The sequence below is a fragment of the Lissotriton helveticus genome, chromosome 8 (assembly GCF_964261635.1).
Source record: "Lissotriton helveticus chromosome 8, aLisHel1.1, whole genome shotgun sequence".
Classification (NCBI taxonomy): domain Eukaryota; kingdom Metazoa; phylum Chordata; class Amphibia; order Caudata; family Salamandridae; genus Lissotriton; species Lissotriton helveticus.
Genome location: NC_136069.1, coordinates 1452331743 through 1452347512, shown reverse-complemented (window position 1 = coordinate 1452347512; position 15770 = coordinate 1452331743). Strand labels below are relative to the sequence as shown.

The 15770-nt window shown below is 44.0% G+C and overlaps 1 protein-coding gene across 2 annotated transcripts in view; it reads right to left on the bottom strand.

Annotated features, from left to right (window-relative positions):
* Positions 1 to 15770, bottom strand: part of USP16 (ubiquitin specific peptidase 16) — a 385832-nt gene that overhangs the window by 295607 nt on the left and 74455 nt on the right. For both annotated transcript variants that reach the window (XM_078658388.1, XM_078658387.1), the window contains exon 4: positions 4201 to 4304. In XM_078658388.1, the coding sequence (XP_078514514.1) occupies positions 4201 to 4304 (104 nt within the window). The remainder of the gene's footprint in view (positions 1 to 4200; positions 4305 to 15770) is intronic.

Below are 15770 nucleotides of genomic sequence, written 5' to 3'. Positions count from 1 at the left end.
TGGGCCAGCCAATTGTTGTAGAAAAATCGCTTAGGCTGATTTCTTAAAAATTATAAGGATTCCTCTGACGTTAGCGGTCGGACTTGTGCATACGTATGAGCCGACCCACGGAGAATATCTCCTCTTTCAGGAGATGTGTTTCCTGGAGGACCAGATCCTGATCCGGTGAATCTTGGAGATACTGTACTATCCTATCCCTTCTTGGTTTGGTTCGCAGGCCATTAATGTTCCAGGACAAAATCTGTATGGGACTCATACTGTGTCAATCGGGAAGCCCAGCATCAAAACAGAGGACTGAATTCGAGATAGCCAGTGCCAACGGTCAATCCAGCCTAACTCCAAAACTCTCAACAAAACTGTGACGCAAGTATAGGCAACACAAAAAAAACGGTGAATGAGGATTTCTTTTTTGTGTTTTTCCCTGCCACACCCGACCCCAACCCCTACCACTACACCGTGCCCCCCCCCCCCCCATCCATCCCCCACTCCCTGGGAACCCATACCCCAATTATCTGGACAGATGGAGTCCAGGCAATTGCATCCCGGAGGGGTCTGCCCAGCCACCACCCTAATAAACCAAACAAAACAAAATACCCAGAGAGAACTTAAAAGATAAAGAGGATACAAGGTAGGGAGGCCCTGACTGGCTTAAAAGCAGATAAGATCATCACACCTCCACCCAGCCTCTCAAATCTAAAATCTCTTGTAACTTTAACTTCTCTATATGGGGGGAGATATCACTTCTCAATCTGCCTTCTGTCAGCATTCAACTACTATTAATCTGCTTGAAGTCCGCTTTTTAGGCCAATTATTAACCCCCTTTGCTTAAGGTGTTGAGGAGGTCATCCGCTTCCTGTACCGATCTTGTATTGTGCATTTTATTATTATGCATCACCTTTAAGAAGGCCTGAAATTTTAATTGGGCTACTGCCCCTAACTTTTAAACCATTCCAGCCTCATGCCCAACTCCCATTGCCTTTCCAGAGTGCACCTTGAGAGGTCCGACTGAATCTCAAACAAAAATTCCTTTGCCCGGACTGATTTAAATTTTAGTGCTAAACTCAAGATCTTATCCTTTAAGGCAAATGTAAGGAACTTAATGAGGATTTTTCTAGGTTTAGGTCTGTTGGGATTCCTCCGAAAAGGGTCCCTGTGTACCCTCTGTATGTCCCGGCTAAGCTCTTCCTCAGAGTCTTCAAGCTGTAGAGAGATCTTAAGTAGAGAAACCACGTAGGACCGGATATCAGAGCCTTCACTGCCTTCTGGTACATTCAATAAGCGTAAATTATTCCTGTGCGTGTTGTTCTCTAACTTCTCCACTCTATCTCTGAGTTCCCAATGTTCAGACTTTAAAAGTTCAATTTCCGACTTTGCCTGGCACAGATCTTTTTTCATTTCACCCACTGCGTTCTCTAGAGTTACAAGTCTGGAGTTTATAAGGTCTACTTTTTTTTCCATGGATTCGCAGAAATTCCCGATCTGCCCCTGGTTCACTGCGGATACTGCAAACCCCTTCTTTATATCCTCCGTTAGTGTAGCGAAGAGACTCTCCAAACCTACGGGCGTAGATAAGGCTGGCAGTGCCGGGAGAGACTCCTTTTCTCGTTCTTCTTCAGTACTGTTACTAGATACTCTTGGTAGGAATTGTAGTTGACTTGGAACATCAACCAACGGCTCATCACTGGGAGTACTCATACTTCCTGAAAGCACCCCCGAATCACTATGTTGGAAGACCAGACCTGTTGCTTGAGGAACTAGATCCGTTGCTGTGGCCAATTCCACTGCTGTCTCCATCCCAGTGCCTGGGACTATGTCTAAAGAAGAGACCAGTGGCATAGTCGATGGCATAGCGGAGATTGAACTTGCCAAGCACTGTCCCAGAGGTCCAGATCATGCGCCAATGGCTAACACCTCTGGCTGAGCCCTGAAATAAGAGCGTAGTGATGGAGTTACTTTAACCACGCTGCTAGCTGCCTTATTTTTTGACTGCTTGGGTTTAATATACTGCCCTTTCACCTGGTAGAATTGAAAAGCAGAGTCACTACCAATAGACTTGGTTCTTTCAGCTAAAGAGACCTGTACTCCACAGGAGGAAGAGAGCCCAGCAACAGTAGAGATTTGCAATACCTCAGCGTCAAGGGGACCCCTACTGATATTTATTTTTCCCGGGGTAACTTTAATGCTCTTTTTAATATTTGCATTAACTTTCTTATGACCCTCTGTGGCCCCTCTTGTTGTTTTCTATTGTCTTCTCCCAGCTTCTATCTGTGGGCTTACAGCGGCAGGAGAGGTAACCTCTTGTGTATTAAGGGGAGGCTGGTAGCTACCAAAATGCTGCACTGATAAGGGAGCCGACCCCTTTACCCTTAATACACCTTCAATGCTTCTTTTTAATTCACCAGCAGTAGCCCCCTCCACACCCTCTCGGACCTTACTGCTGACTCAGTCTTCCTCCTACTCCTGTCTTTGCTCCTGCTCGCAGCCATCGTCCAAGTCCTTCCCGCGTCGAAAAAAGCTGGTGATATTGGCTTTATTGCCCCCCCCTGAGGAAGCCCCACGCTACTGCCTTGCACCCCCCTCCTGAGCTCCAGCGTGGCTTCAAGCAGGCGGGGGGGAGGGGGGCATAGGAAAACAGTTCCCCGCCTCCTCTCTGCACATCCTTGGCGTCCCCGGCGTCCGGCGCCCAGTGTCTCTCTCCACCGCAGTCCCCGCGAAAGAGCCACACCACAGATCCCAAACGCTAGCTCAGGCCCGGAAAGGCCCTCCAGCACGTCCTCCGGCAGGCACAGTGCCTCTGCGTCTCCCCGGCACTGAAGAGCCGCACCACACATGACGAACACGAGCACCAGAGCGAACAGAGAAAAAGCACACCAGCAGAACCACCGACACTCAGGTAATGACCCCCTGCTCCTCCTCAGATCAAATACCAACTATTTTCTCTCCGGGGGTCTCATCTTAGCCGCTGGTGCAGGAGCTCCGGGCGCTAGCGGCTAACATGCAGCCGCCATGTTCTCCCGTGGATATGTAAATTTTGTTGTATTAATCAATATGGATGTAGCCTTTGTATAGGAACGTATCTGCATAAGTGTGTATGTGTATATAAATAAGGCCCAAATACATAAACATGTACACACACGTCAATACATATATATTAAAAACAAATTATGAATAGGAGAATGCATGCATGTTTATGCATTAGATGTATACACTTGTCTCGATATGTAAATATGCATATGTGTAGGTAGATGTAACTATGTAATTGAGATAAGTTAGGTACAAGTACCTAAACATATCGTTTTTTATGCTTTAAGGGTATAACAATATATTTAGATATTACAAAGAAAAACAAAGGGAAGGTCTATATATATATTCCATATGCAAGAGCCAAAAATTTGGAAAGCCTATATAAATAATCGACATCACAAACATCTCGGTATATGATTTGTTTTATAAGGACATATATAAATAGAAATTTTACAAAAAGCAATTTAACATTCTAAGCTTATTTACGGACAACATACATGTGTACGTCTAGCTATGCAAATAAAATGTGTGTGTGTTTACGCCTTGTATAAAGATATATCTATAATGTGTATATGTGTGTTTTTATATATATCCATCTTCATATTGCAATTTTATTAGTATAGCACTTACTACCCCGGACGAGGTAGGATACATACATGAATACATTTAGATGTGTGCATGTCTGTATATATTAATTTTTCTTTCAAAAAATAATAACAGCCATAACACCACTGCTTTTCCCTACACTCAGACTCTTCCAAAACCTGACTAAAATCGACTCCCAAACATGCTTTTCAAACTCTTCTCACTTGCTATCCAATTCATCCAACAGGTGCGCATGTCCACCACTCCCTTAACATCTCACATCTTCTTTTTATTAAGCCACTTCAATTAAGCTACAATTAATCTTCCCTTTATGAATACACTTCAATTAACATATCCATATTCAATAGCCTAGGGTAAATGCACATGATGTTAAGAGCACACACTTAAACTTAACACAACTAATCCTACAAGGAAAAGGAAGCACATATTTCAAATTAACTACTTACTTTCCTCTAACTATATATATATATCTGCATACCCATGTAAAAGATCTGGTTCAATTCTAAAGCATGGCTTATGTGCCTTAGTAGTCTTACTCATTTAAAGTATACTTACTCCGAGTAAACTCACCAGACACTCCAGTTGTCCACATTTAGAACCAAACAATGACAGTCTGACCGAGGCGTGTTATAATGCTGTAAGGCGTGCTTTTCCTGGGAATTTCGGTCACAGCCCTGCAAGAGCAATTAATGCCACAAAATATATTTAAAAAACAAAATCGAAGTGTAAACAATAACTGAATAGCCATTACATCATTACTTGTTTTAAGCTCAACATATTACCCAATAACTATATGTTGTGTAAATATTTTCTGTAAATTAAAGAAAAAGACCAAGTTAATATTGTTGGTGCTCATACGCACTTAAAACAATACACTATGATGCACTTCACCCCTCCCCCATGGTAGGCCCACCTCAAATCCCCATCATGGTAGGCCCACCTCTAATTCCCCTCCCCCACCCCAAATGGTTACACATTCCTAAGCCAACTCTCCTCTCACGCTTCATGCACTGTCAACATAATTTTATGAAAAGCCTTACTAATCATAAACCCAAAACCCCAAAGGCACTATACAACTTTCACTCATTCTAAAACCCCATAAGCCCTCAGAATGCATTATGCGGTCCAGATCGTATCTCCGAAAGAGTTGATGTATGTTAAATAAACTTCCAGGGGCAGCTTGGCACCCCATGTAGTCTTTCTTGTGGTCTTCACTTTGACAGCAACAACTATTTCCTCACTATCTAGTGCAGCACCTAGGGTCATGTCCAATTTTGGGAACACACGTATAAACGTTTTATTCCTTCAATATATCAAACGTGTTTTCAGAGGTTGGATGTACGAGTTAATTGTGTAACAAAAACCCTCATGAATGCCCTTTTGTGTATGCCAAGTGTTCCTGTAACCCAGTTTGGGAAATCCAAAGTAAAAATCCCCATCAATAGAAAGTAATGGTTAGGAACCTCGCTTAAAGCTAGATCCAAATTCACTAGACACAGATAATTTTTATTTAAGATAATATAGGCTGGGGACGAAAATGAGTACATACTGAATCCATCATGATTTCATTACAAGACCGGAGGCTACCTTTATGCATATTCTTTTATTGCAACTCCTGACAGCAGCTGCATAAATGAATATCAACCACGAAAAATCCAGAACTGGAATTTAAAGAGTCAATAAATTTCCCATACACTGAACGCTCATCCTCTTTTAATGCTGCTCCTGAAAGAGATAAGTACTTTTTTCCTATAATAATAAGATTTATTTAGTTCTGTATTAGAGAGGGTTTGTGGAGAGAATGAAGTTGGCAATGTTTGGCTTCTAATTTTCAGACGCATGTGAGATTGGAAGTGAATTCATTTTTTTTTTACAAAAAAGAGTAAAGAAAGAATAAAGTTTGAAATAGGGGAACGATGATTAAAATAATGAATACGGAATAAACCGCTCAAATTAAGGAAGTGAAATGCAGCTGCGCTCGCTCACCATGTAGATAAAGTGCCTCGAAGGAGACGGAATGAGTACGATTCGAAAAATGCAGACATCGCGCGAGGCTCGGCTTTGGAAATAATAACGCGCTCTTGGTGCGCGTGTGTGAAGGAAGGCAGAAGCAGTTTGCTACTCGAGAGTGGCGCGAGAGAAGGTGGTTGGAGTCTGGTAGACGCTGCAAATGGGTAATGGCTGTAGTGTCACCGATGTGAACGTAACTTTGAAGAAGATTGGCTGACAGTGATCTCGCTGGATCACAGCGGCCATTTTGGATTGGGAAAGAGTGAATAGCTGTTAATAGAGTATGAGATTTTTATAAGCGAGAAGCCGGTTTCCAAAGAAACAAACTACCGGCAGATTGCGAGGAGAGAAGACCTTGTTTGAAAGGCGAGGAGGGAGAAAAAAGGAGATATTTAGCTCATAGGAATAATTTTAGTAGCCTTATAGTGAAGTCTGAGGTGGTGACTGTAAAGAGAATCTAGGTAGAAAGATGTGTTGTTAAGAGAGCAATGTGAATCAACAGGCTGTTGAAGGAAGAGTGAGTGAGGAGAGCCTAAGAAAGTTGATTTAGAGTGAAATGAAGCGTTCAATTAGAGAGGTAGTAGAAATAGTAATGGACAGGAAAAGAAAAGAAGTAAGGTCTGAAGATGATTTTTGGTCTTGTTCAGAGGAAGAGGATAGGAGAGATATTAGACCAGCAAAGAAAGCAAGGAAAATGAAACACATGAATAAAGGAGAAAAGGATGGATATAACTCCACAAGAAAGATGGGTGTCCGTAGCAGCACACAAGGGAAAGGTGTCCTTAGCGGCACACAAGAGATCTCAGAGGATGAGTTTGAAATGGAAATTGAGGGGAGAGTAGGACAGAGTAGAGAAAAAGTGTATTATGAATACGTCTTTGATATAGATCAGGATGATGATCTGAATGATGATTTGAACCAAGATCAGGCATCTACCTCTAAGAGTATTATTAAAGATCCTTTAGGAGAGGCTATGTTTGGCCCTTTTGAATTGAGACATCTGGTAAATGCAGATTCGTGGCCGCAGGATCATGTTGGGAAGTTTATTAAACAATGGATTCGAAGACCTCATGAAAGGGAGGTAAGGAATGTATTAAAGGCAGAATGTGCTAGACCACAAATTGATAAAGTGTTTATCACTCCTAACTTAGATCCTGACTTGATATTGTATTTGTTCAAGCTGTGAAGAGATCCTCGTAAGGGTCAGGAGAGATCATCAAAACAGTGTTAAGCCAAGTTGTTGGATGTCTTGGGTCCGCTAGCCAAGATATTATGTGAATGGTGAATAGGTGGATGTTCAACTTCTAAGAGGATGGAGCCAAAGAACTATGTTTTTTCTTGGCAATGCCAATTCAGGGTTAGCAGAGGGGAGGAAAACAGTTTTGATGCAGATTAATCCCAAATTGGTGGATATGGCTAAAAAAAGAGCCAAGCAAGGAAGCAAAAGGTTTGCTATTCGGTGAAGGATTTGTTAGAAGCATAGGCAAACATGTATCCACGTTTACAGTATTGGAAAAATCTCAAAATAATATGAGAAAGGTGTTCAGTGGTGCTTTTGGAAGGGCGAGCAGATGGGGACCATATGCAGGCCAGGAATTCCAAAGGTCCCAATACAATTACGCATTCCGAGGAACCGGAAGAGGCTATCAGGGTTCCACAGGATTCTTTCCCCAGCGGGGAAGATTTACGAGAGGAAGAGGAGGACGTGAAAGAAGTCAGTCAGTGTCAGGATCAAGAGGTGAGTATTCAGATAAATATTAGTTCTACCCTAAAAAAAGTAGGACGACAGTTAAAATTATTCGAAAAAGAATGGGGAAAAATAACAAAAGATCCATGAATAGAGTGATATAGGGTTTCGAGATATATTTCATTTAAAAACAAGCTTTACAATGCAACGATCTCGCCTTTGCAAAAGTTAGAGCTATTGACATTGTAAATGACAACATTTTTATGTGTGTGTTGGATTTGAAAACAGATAAATAAATGGCATTGTCATTTACAATGCCAATGGCTTAATCTCTCGTAAATGTGAGACCTATTGCATTTGCACGCACACACACACACACACAGAGCCACACACACACACACACACACACACACACACACACACACACACACACAGAGACACACAGAGACACACACACCCCCCCCATGGCCCTTCGATGGGCTGCACGTGTGAGCTGCGGGTATAAATGAGCAAGGCTATTTGTGAAGGCGCCCCAGTCCCTAACAACTGCAGTCAGTCTCACAACAGATCCCTGGGGAACGGGAGCGGCAGGCGGGGCCAAAGGACTGCTTATTTTATGCAAAATGCAGATTCACCATACCCAGTTACCATCTTCAGCGACAATGGGAACCTCAAGCAGACACTCGCACAAGAAAGGAACAACACGTTACTAGAGGAGGGCAAAGGGCTCCTGCGCTATCACGCCCCACAGAGTAACATTGAAAGTCGGTTCAAGGTTGAGTAGAAGTACCAATGAGTCACACTTCTGTTGCATGCCCGAGTGGGGGGTTTGAGTTTTTTTTTTTTTAAACAAAATGAATCTGCTATATACACCCCAGTCTTAAAAGTGGGGTCTTGCCTCAATATCAGCACTTCTTAAATGTATGACAACACGGGACTCTGCCGTTCCCCAAGCGCCGCATTAAGTGGGCTTAACAAGCTTTGCAACTGTGTTCCCCCACCCCACCCTGGACCGCATATCATTCCTAAGCCTCAGCCTCGCTCACTAGTTTCGCATTAGGTTTACTCCTCAAGCCTGCAGCTGCCTGCGGTTTCCGACGCTCTGTACCAACTGCACTCTACGAATTTTGCAACAGCTGCACTCTGGCAACCGACAAAGCATTGCATGCAGCTGCCAGGCTGCGATATTTGAGCCCACATGTCCTCCTGAGACGACATTCTAAAGCGTCAACTGAGCGACATACCCGAAGGACTGGGCAAGCGGTAGTCTAGCCTGGTTGGCTCTGGGTGGCCTCTGGAGGCACCAAGTAGGCACGGCAAGCAAACACTGGGGGCAAACGTAGCCACACATTTTGTAAGTATATAACGCCAGAAAAGATGCTCAGAACTTCCTAGAACGTAAAGGCCATTTCCACCGGGGCACCGGAAGAGAGGGCGAAAAACATACCCCCACCCCCATTCAGTCCACCGACGCCAATTATTCTCGTCGGCGTCTCCCAGAACGCAGATCCGGAGACACTGGAGCTCGAAGGAGAGACACCTGCAGTGCATTGTATACATGACATCTGCAGCAAGCATCACGTTCGCCGACTGCAGGTGCAGCAAACTCTACAAAAGCAGGCCTGGAAGTGCCCTTATTATCCCTGTAGTCTAGAGGCGAAGGCACTCCCTAAGATTCAGAGTGGGCTCCTGAGCTCAAATCTGCCACGGCTTGCGCGCTCTCCAAGCATACCATTAGCATCCCTTGGCCCTGCCCCTCCTCCCAGCTTTGGCTTCGCAGCTCTGCCCAAGCGTCTTGCCATTAAGCTGGTAATTGGAGGAAGCCTGTGGGATCTCGAGAGCCAAAGGAACCCGACACTCAGCGGAGCCTCAATTCCACACTGCGTGCTCCCCCGCTCTGCCTCAGAAACCCAAAGTGCAGCACAGCAGCTTAGCTCAAGCACCACCGGAGGACCGCGCGCACACGCTTCAAGGGCTCGGGCTCGCATGTTGATGTGCATGAACTAACTGAGAACACTGCGGGCGAAATGTCATGATATAGAGGTGCTACGAGGGAGTGGCTCCGAGCAGCAGACACCAGCGGCAATATGCCAGGAGAGGGCACGAGAGGGTTCAGGGCATAAGGTGGTGAAGATGTGGTAGACAGAATGGGGGAGGGCAAGTACAGTACGGGAGAGGTAGATGGTACGTCTTCCTCTCTGGAGCACGTAACTACAGGCACGGGGTCCTTACCTCTTCTGTTACGGTCCATCGACGGTGCGCCGTGGCAGCCAGCGTCCAAGACCAGCGTCCGTCGGGTCAGTGAGTCCAGGCTCCGCCGCTGGAGGAGCCTCGGTCCCGTGTCCGCCGGCAGCAGTTCAAACAAGGAGCCTACTCTCCAGCTGTGCCTCCATTCAGCCAGGCCCCGGGACCGATGGGGGAACAGACCAATGACCGTCCGAGGCTGGGGAAGACGCATAGGAAATTACTCTTCAAAGCCCCGTCCCTTTCAGACTGGGTGCCCCGACTTCCTGCTGGGGTATAAGGTTCCTTATCTTCTTTATGGGGCCATCTGGACCCATAAAGAAGATAAGCAACATTTTACCACAAACGTAAGGCAAGGAACCCAGTCTGAAAAGGACGGGGCTTACTTAGCGAGAAAGGAGAACGTCACTAGGACCTCTTCTCCAATGGCTGGCCACCGTTTAGGAGGCCAGCCAATGGAGAAGAGGGGCGGGGCTTAACCCTCGCTAGTGAAGTACTCTTAAAAACATAAAATCTCACGAGCTCGACTGCGCAAGTACCCAGTCCGCCACGCGAGACCTAAACAAGTCAGGAGAAGGAACCAGAGGAATTGGTTTTAACAAAGGAACAAGAGAGGGTAGCAGAGATAGAAGTGAAGGAAATGTTGGAGAAAGGAGCAATACGTATGATAGGGGAACATTTAAAAGGTTTTGTAAGCACTTTATTTTTAGTGGAAAAAAAGGAGAAGGGTTGGAGACCTGTAATAAATTTGAGAATTCTAAATCAATCTATACTGTACAGACATTTCAAAATGGAGGGTATCCATCTTTTGCGGGACATGTTACAATCAAAGGATTGGCTGGTGAAGTTGGATTTGAAAGATGCATACTTCACAGTGCCAATGAAGGAAGAGAGTCAGAGTTTTCTTCAATTCAGATGGAAAAGCCAGCTGTATCACTTTTTATGTCTCCCTTTTGGTCTGTCTTCGGCACCATGGTGCTTCACAAAGTTAATGTGTGTGATAGTAGCTTACCTGCAAGAAAGGGGGTTCTGCAGGATTGTGTATCTGGACGACATTTTGATCATGTCTCAGGATGCTGTGGAGTTGGTTTCACAACTCCGAATAAATATGGAGAAGTTGGAGAGTTTGAGTTTTTGGATAAATCAGAAGCCCGTTTTTTGTTCCATCTTAAACTATGGCGTTTTTACAATTCTGTATAGACACGATAGAGGAAGTCTTGAGGTTGCCAGAAAAGAAAGTGAAGATGATAAAGAAGGAGGTACAAAGAGCTTTGAGGAAGGAGGACATGACATTGAGAGAGTTGGCAAGAATTCTAGGTTTATTTTCATCTTCAATTCAAGCAATTTTTCCAGGTCCGTTGCCTTATTGGGATTTACATAGAGTCAGGGCAGAGGCTTTGAGAAATGCTTTGTGGTACGGAGACAAGGTGAGGTTGAGTCAGGAAGCGAGAGAGGAATTAGATTGTGGCTACACAATCTGGAGGCATGGAATGGGAGAGCTATTTTTGGATGTGTACCAAGCCTTGTTCTAGAGACGGATGACAGTCTGTTAGGATGGTGTGCGCACTTGGGAGATCAGGAGACAGCTGGAGCCTGGTCAGGAGTAGAGAAGGGCCTTCATATAAACTGCATGGAGTGGACAGCTGGTTAGTTACCGTTGAAAAGTTTCAAGGAGAAATTACAGGGAAAGACTGTCTTGATGAGGATGGACAACGTATCTGCAGTGTCTTCTATAAACCGGTTAGGTGGATGCAGGTCAAAGAAGCTGTTGGATGCGGCAAAGGAGTTGTGGATGTTTTGTTTGAAGAACAAGATTTCATTTAAGGGCGGAATATCTGCCAGGTGTGAGGAATATTATAGCGGATTGGAATTTGAGAAATGTGAAGGATTACAGCGATTGGGTGTTGGGGAAGGAGTATTTCAGGAAAATAGATAAAGTTTTAGGACCTACGGAGGTGGGTCTGTTTGCGTGCAGGTTAACCTGTCAGTTGGTGAGGTATTTCAGTTGGTTGCCGGATCCGTGAGCGGAAGCCATAGGTGCATTCCAGCAGAAATGGACAGAAATAAAGGGTTATGCTTTTCCTCCTTTTGCATTGATTCAGAGGGTTCCTCTGTCAAATAGTGTTGATTCCTCCTTTTTGGGTGTCTCAGGCATGGTTTTCGGCAGTGCTGGAATTTGCTTGCGAGAGCCCATTTTTGCTGCATGCAGAGAGAGGTTTGTTGGTAAACGAGGAACGAGAGGATCATACTTTGGCTCAGAGTGGAATGTTGAACCTTCATGTTTGGAAAGTATTAGGAGTTCTGGTGCATTTGAAGGACTTTCGCGAGAGGCTGCAGTGTTGGTAGAAGAATCCTGGGCCCCATGAACAAGGAGAAGATATAGAGGAATATGGAAGTTTTGGAAGCATTGGTGCATGGAAAGGAGTGTGGATCCCGTGGAGGCTCCTGTAGTGGAGGTAGTAAATTTTTAGGTAGAGTAGTTTGAGAAAGGTTTGAGTTACAGAACTGTAAATTGCTATAGATCAGCAATTTCTTCAGGACACATGTTAGTCGGTAGAAAGGGGACAGATAGCAATGCTTTGGTTTGTAAAGTTCTAAAAGGTATGAGGCTAAAGAGACCTCCTAAAGCAAGGTATGAGGTGCTTCGGGATGTAAATTTGGTTTCGAGGTTATTTCAGGATTGGCCTATTAATAAGTTTCTAAGTAATAAGAATATTTCTATTAAGTTAGCAACACTTTTTTGTCTGATATCTTGTAGAAGGGTGTCAGATTTGAAGTGTTTAGAGGTGAACATTAGTAATTTTTGTCCTGAGGGTGTATTTTTTGAGATAAGGAAAAAGACAAAAACAATGCCAAATATGATATTCTATCCAAGGTATGACAAATATAAGAAACTTTGTTTGGTGGAATGTTTGAAAGAGTATGAAAGTCGGGTTTTAGAGAACAGAAGTGATGGTGAGTTTCAATTACTAATTTCATTTGTAAAGCCTTATAAGGCGGTAAGTACTGCTCCAATTTCAAGGTGGGCGAGATGTGAGATATAGCAAGCAGGAGTGAATATTGAGAAGTTTAAAGACCATTCAGTTAGGGGAGCGATGGCTAGTAAGTCATGTTGGCATGGTGGTAGGCTGGAGAATATTTTGAAAGCAGCAGATTGGTCAAATGTAGGAACTTTTGCAAAACACTATTTCAGACCGATTGAGCATATGCCTGGGCTTTACACATGCATAATGGTAGCCTCCGGTCTTGTAATGGAATGGAACATGACAAGAGAATCAGGATTTCATTAAAGACACGGAGGCTATTATCCCTCCCTAATATTTTATTTAAGTGTGGAGAATTTAAGGATTTTGTTTGATTTCTTAGGAAAATATGTGTGGGAAGGAATGAAGTTTATGCAATATGTAAGTTTATTTCAATTTAAGTTCTAATTTGGTATTTTTGGTTACAGAATCTCAGGCCTAAGAGAATGGAGAATAAGTGGAACGTGATGACAGAGATTGATCAGAATAAGTCGATACAGTTCAGCATTTAAAAGAGGATGAGAGTTCTGTGCATGGGACATTTATTGATTCTTTAAATTCCGGTTATGGATTTTTTATGGTTGATATTCTTCAAAGGGGCTTCTGTCAGAAGTTGCAATAAAAGAACATGCATAAAGGTAGCCTCCGGTCTTGTAATGAAATCATAATTGAGTCAGTATGTATTCATTTTTGTCCCCAGCCTATATTATCTTAAAAAATTTTTTTTACTGTCTGTGTCTAGTGAATTTGGATCTAGCTTTAAGCGAGGGTCCTAACCATTACTTTACTTTGATGGGGATTTTTACTTTGGATTTCCCAAACTGGGTTACAGGAATAATATGCATACACAAAAGGGCATTCATGAGGATTTTTGTTACACAATTAACTGTTACATCCAACCTCTGAAAACACGTTTGACATATTGAGGGAATAAAACGTTTATACGTGTGTTCACAAAATTGGACGTGACCCTAGGTGCTGCACTAGATAGTGAGGAAATAGTTATTGCTGTCAAAGTGAAGACCACAAGAAAGACTACATGGGGTGCCGAGCTGCCCCTGGAAGTTTATTTAACATACATCAGCTCTTTCGGAGATACAATAATATTATGCAATTAAAGAATATGCATAATGTCAGCCTCCGCGTCTTTAATGAAATGCTGATTCTCTGGTCATGTTAATCAGAGAATCGCCATTCTCGCTCCATGTGCCTTATCTGCCAGTCCAATGTCCTAGGTGTGCTCTCAAGTGTCATAGGCATATTTATTTCTGGGACTTGCTGGAGGGTGCTCATCTAGGGATTCATTTACCCCTCAATTTAAATCATCTGGCCAAATCATTTTAGGATATTGTCAAGAAGGAAACTATATTCACATACAATGCATGTATGTCGTGCATTCAACCATCGGCCCTGTCAAATTAACCAACCAGCAGGGCATATCTACCAAACAGATCAAGTGCTAATTGAAAAATGAACAGACACCAGGATGATCCATATAACCACCCCTCGAAGCATGCATAGTATGTTGCGATATAAAAGTGTCCTCTCCATCTTTTTGTCCTCCAAAAATTGTGTTTCCTCTAGGAACTACTTGTATCCCAAGATGTATAAAGGTAAGAGCCAGAGCATCAACTCATAACGTAGTCTGACATTCTGGGTGAAGAACTTAACATACCTGGCCATAGATATGCCAAGTAAAGGAGTGCAGTGGACACAAAGTCACATACTTGGATGTACATTTGTATGCTAGCAATCCGAAAATGTAATATTTGTGTCCATATGCTCCCTTCAGCGTCACCTGCCTCAGTACTACGACCCCAAAAAACACTTTTGCCCAATGGAATTGCAGGAATCAGCCATGATTTACTAATGTGACACAGTACGCAACAGCACATAATTAGCACACCTGTCTCCTTGCTTCCCAGCTCAGAATATGCCACAAACCACAGCACAGCAAGAACCATAGGGGGACCAAGAAAACTAAATAGAAAGAAAAAAACCTTAATAAATCAACACCAATGTATGAGGTGTCTCTATATCCTGGAATACGTGTATATTTGGTCGAGGTTCGGCATAATCCTATCAAACACCCTTTACAGGCAGAGGTGAGAGGGTCAAGCAGGCCACTACATTTATTTTTATTTTATTTATTTATTTTAAGGTTTTATAAAGCGCATAGTAACCCGTAAGCATCCCAGCGCTAAGATCAAGACACTCAAGAGGAAGACGTCAGGGTGGAGATCATGGGAAAAGGTGAGTTTTCAGCGATTTTCTGAACTGAAGGTGATCTGGCTCCATCCTAAGATTGGGGGGGAGGGCATTCCACAGGCTGGCTGCGTTCACCGAAAAACGTCGTCCGCCAGTGCGTGCCTTTTTCACTCTGACAGTAGTGATACGGTGTTTGTGGTCAGAGCGAAGGGATCTTGCGGCTTTATAGGGCCTAATAAATTTCTAGAGGATTGGGGGACCTTTGTCCTGCAGGAGTTTATGGGACAGGCAGAGAGCCTTGAATTTGACTCGCTCTCTCACTGGGAGCCAGTGGAGATACTTCAGAGCTGGTCTGGCCGAAGATCTGGCCGGAGTGTTGGTAAGGATCCGTGCCGCGGCGTTCTGGATCCTTTGCAGTTTATTGAAGGTTGCTTCGGGGGCCCCCAGGTATATGGCATTGCTGTAATCCAGTCTTGAAAGGATGAGGCCATGGATGAGCAGTTTCTGGGAGACGGGAGGGAGCAGGGGCAAAATTTTCCTGATAGATTTAAGCAGCCCGAAACAAATCCCAGTGTTTTTTTTGGCCTGGGTCTTAAAGGATAGATCTTTTTCTAACCAGATTCCCAGGCTTTTGATCTCAGCCTTGGGGACTGGAGGTTCGCCCAAACAAGGGGGCCAGATGTTAGGGGGAAGGGAAGTCCCCTTTTGGCCCAGGATAAGGATGTCTGTCTTTGATCTGTTGAGCTTCAACGACGAACAGTTCATCCATCCCTGAATTTCTGAGAGACAGCTGTGGAGGTTAGATGGTTCCTGGTTGGGGTGTGACAGAGACACCACTAATTGCGTGTCATCGGCGTAGCTGATGATTTTCACTCCGAACGGCGTGACCACCTCCTCCAGTGTGGACATGTAGACATTAAATAATGTCGGGCTTAGCGACGAGCCCTGGGGCACTCCACACCGGAGGG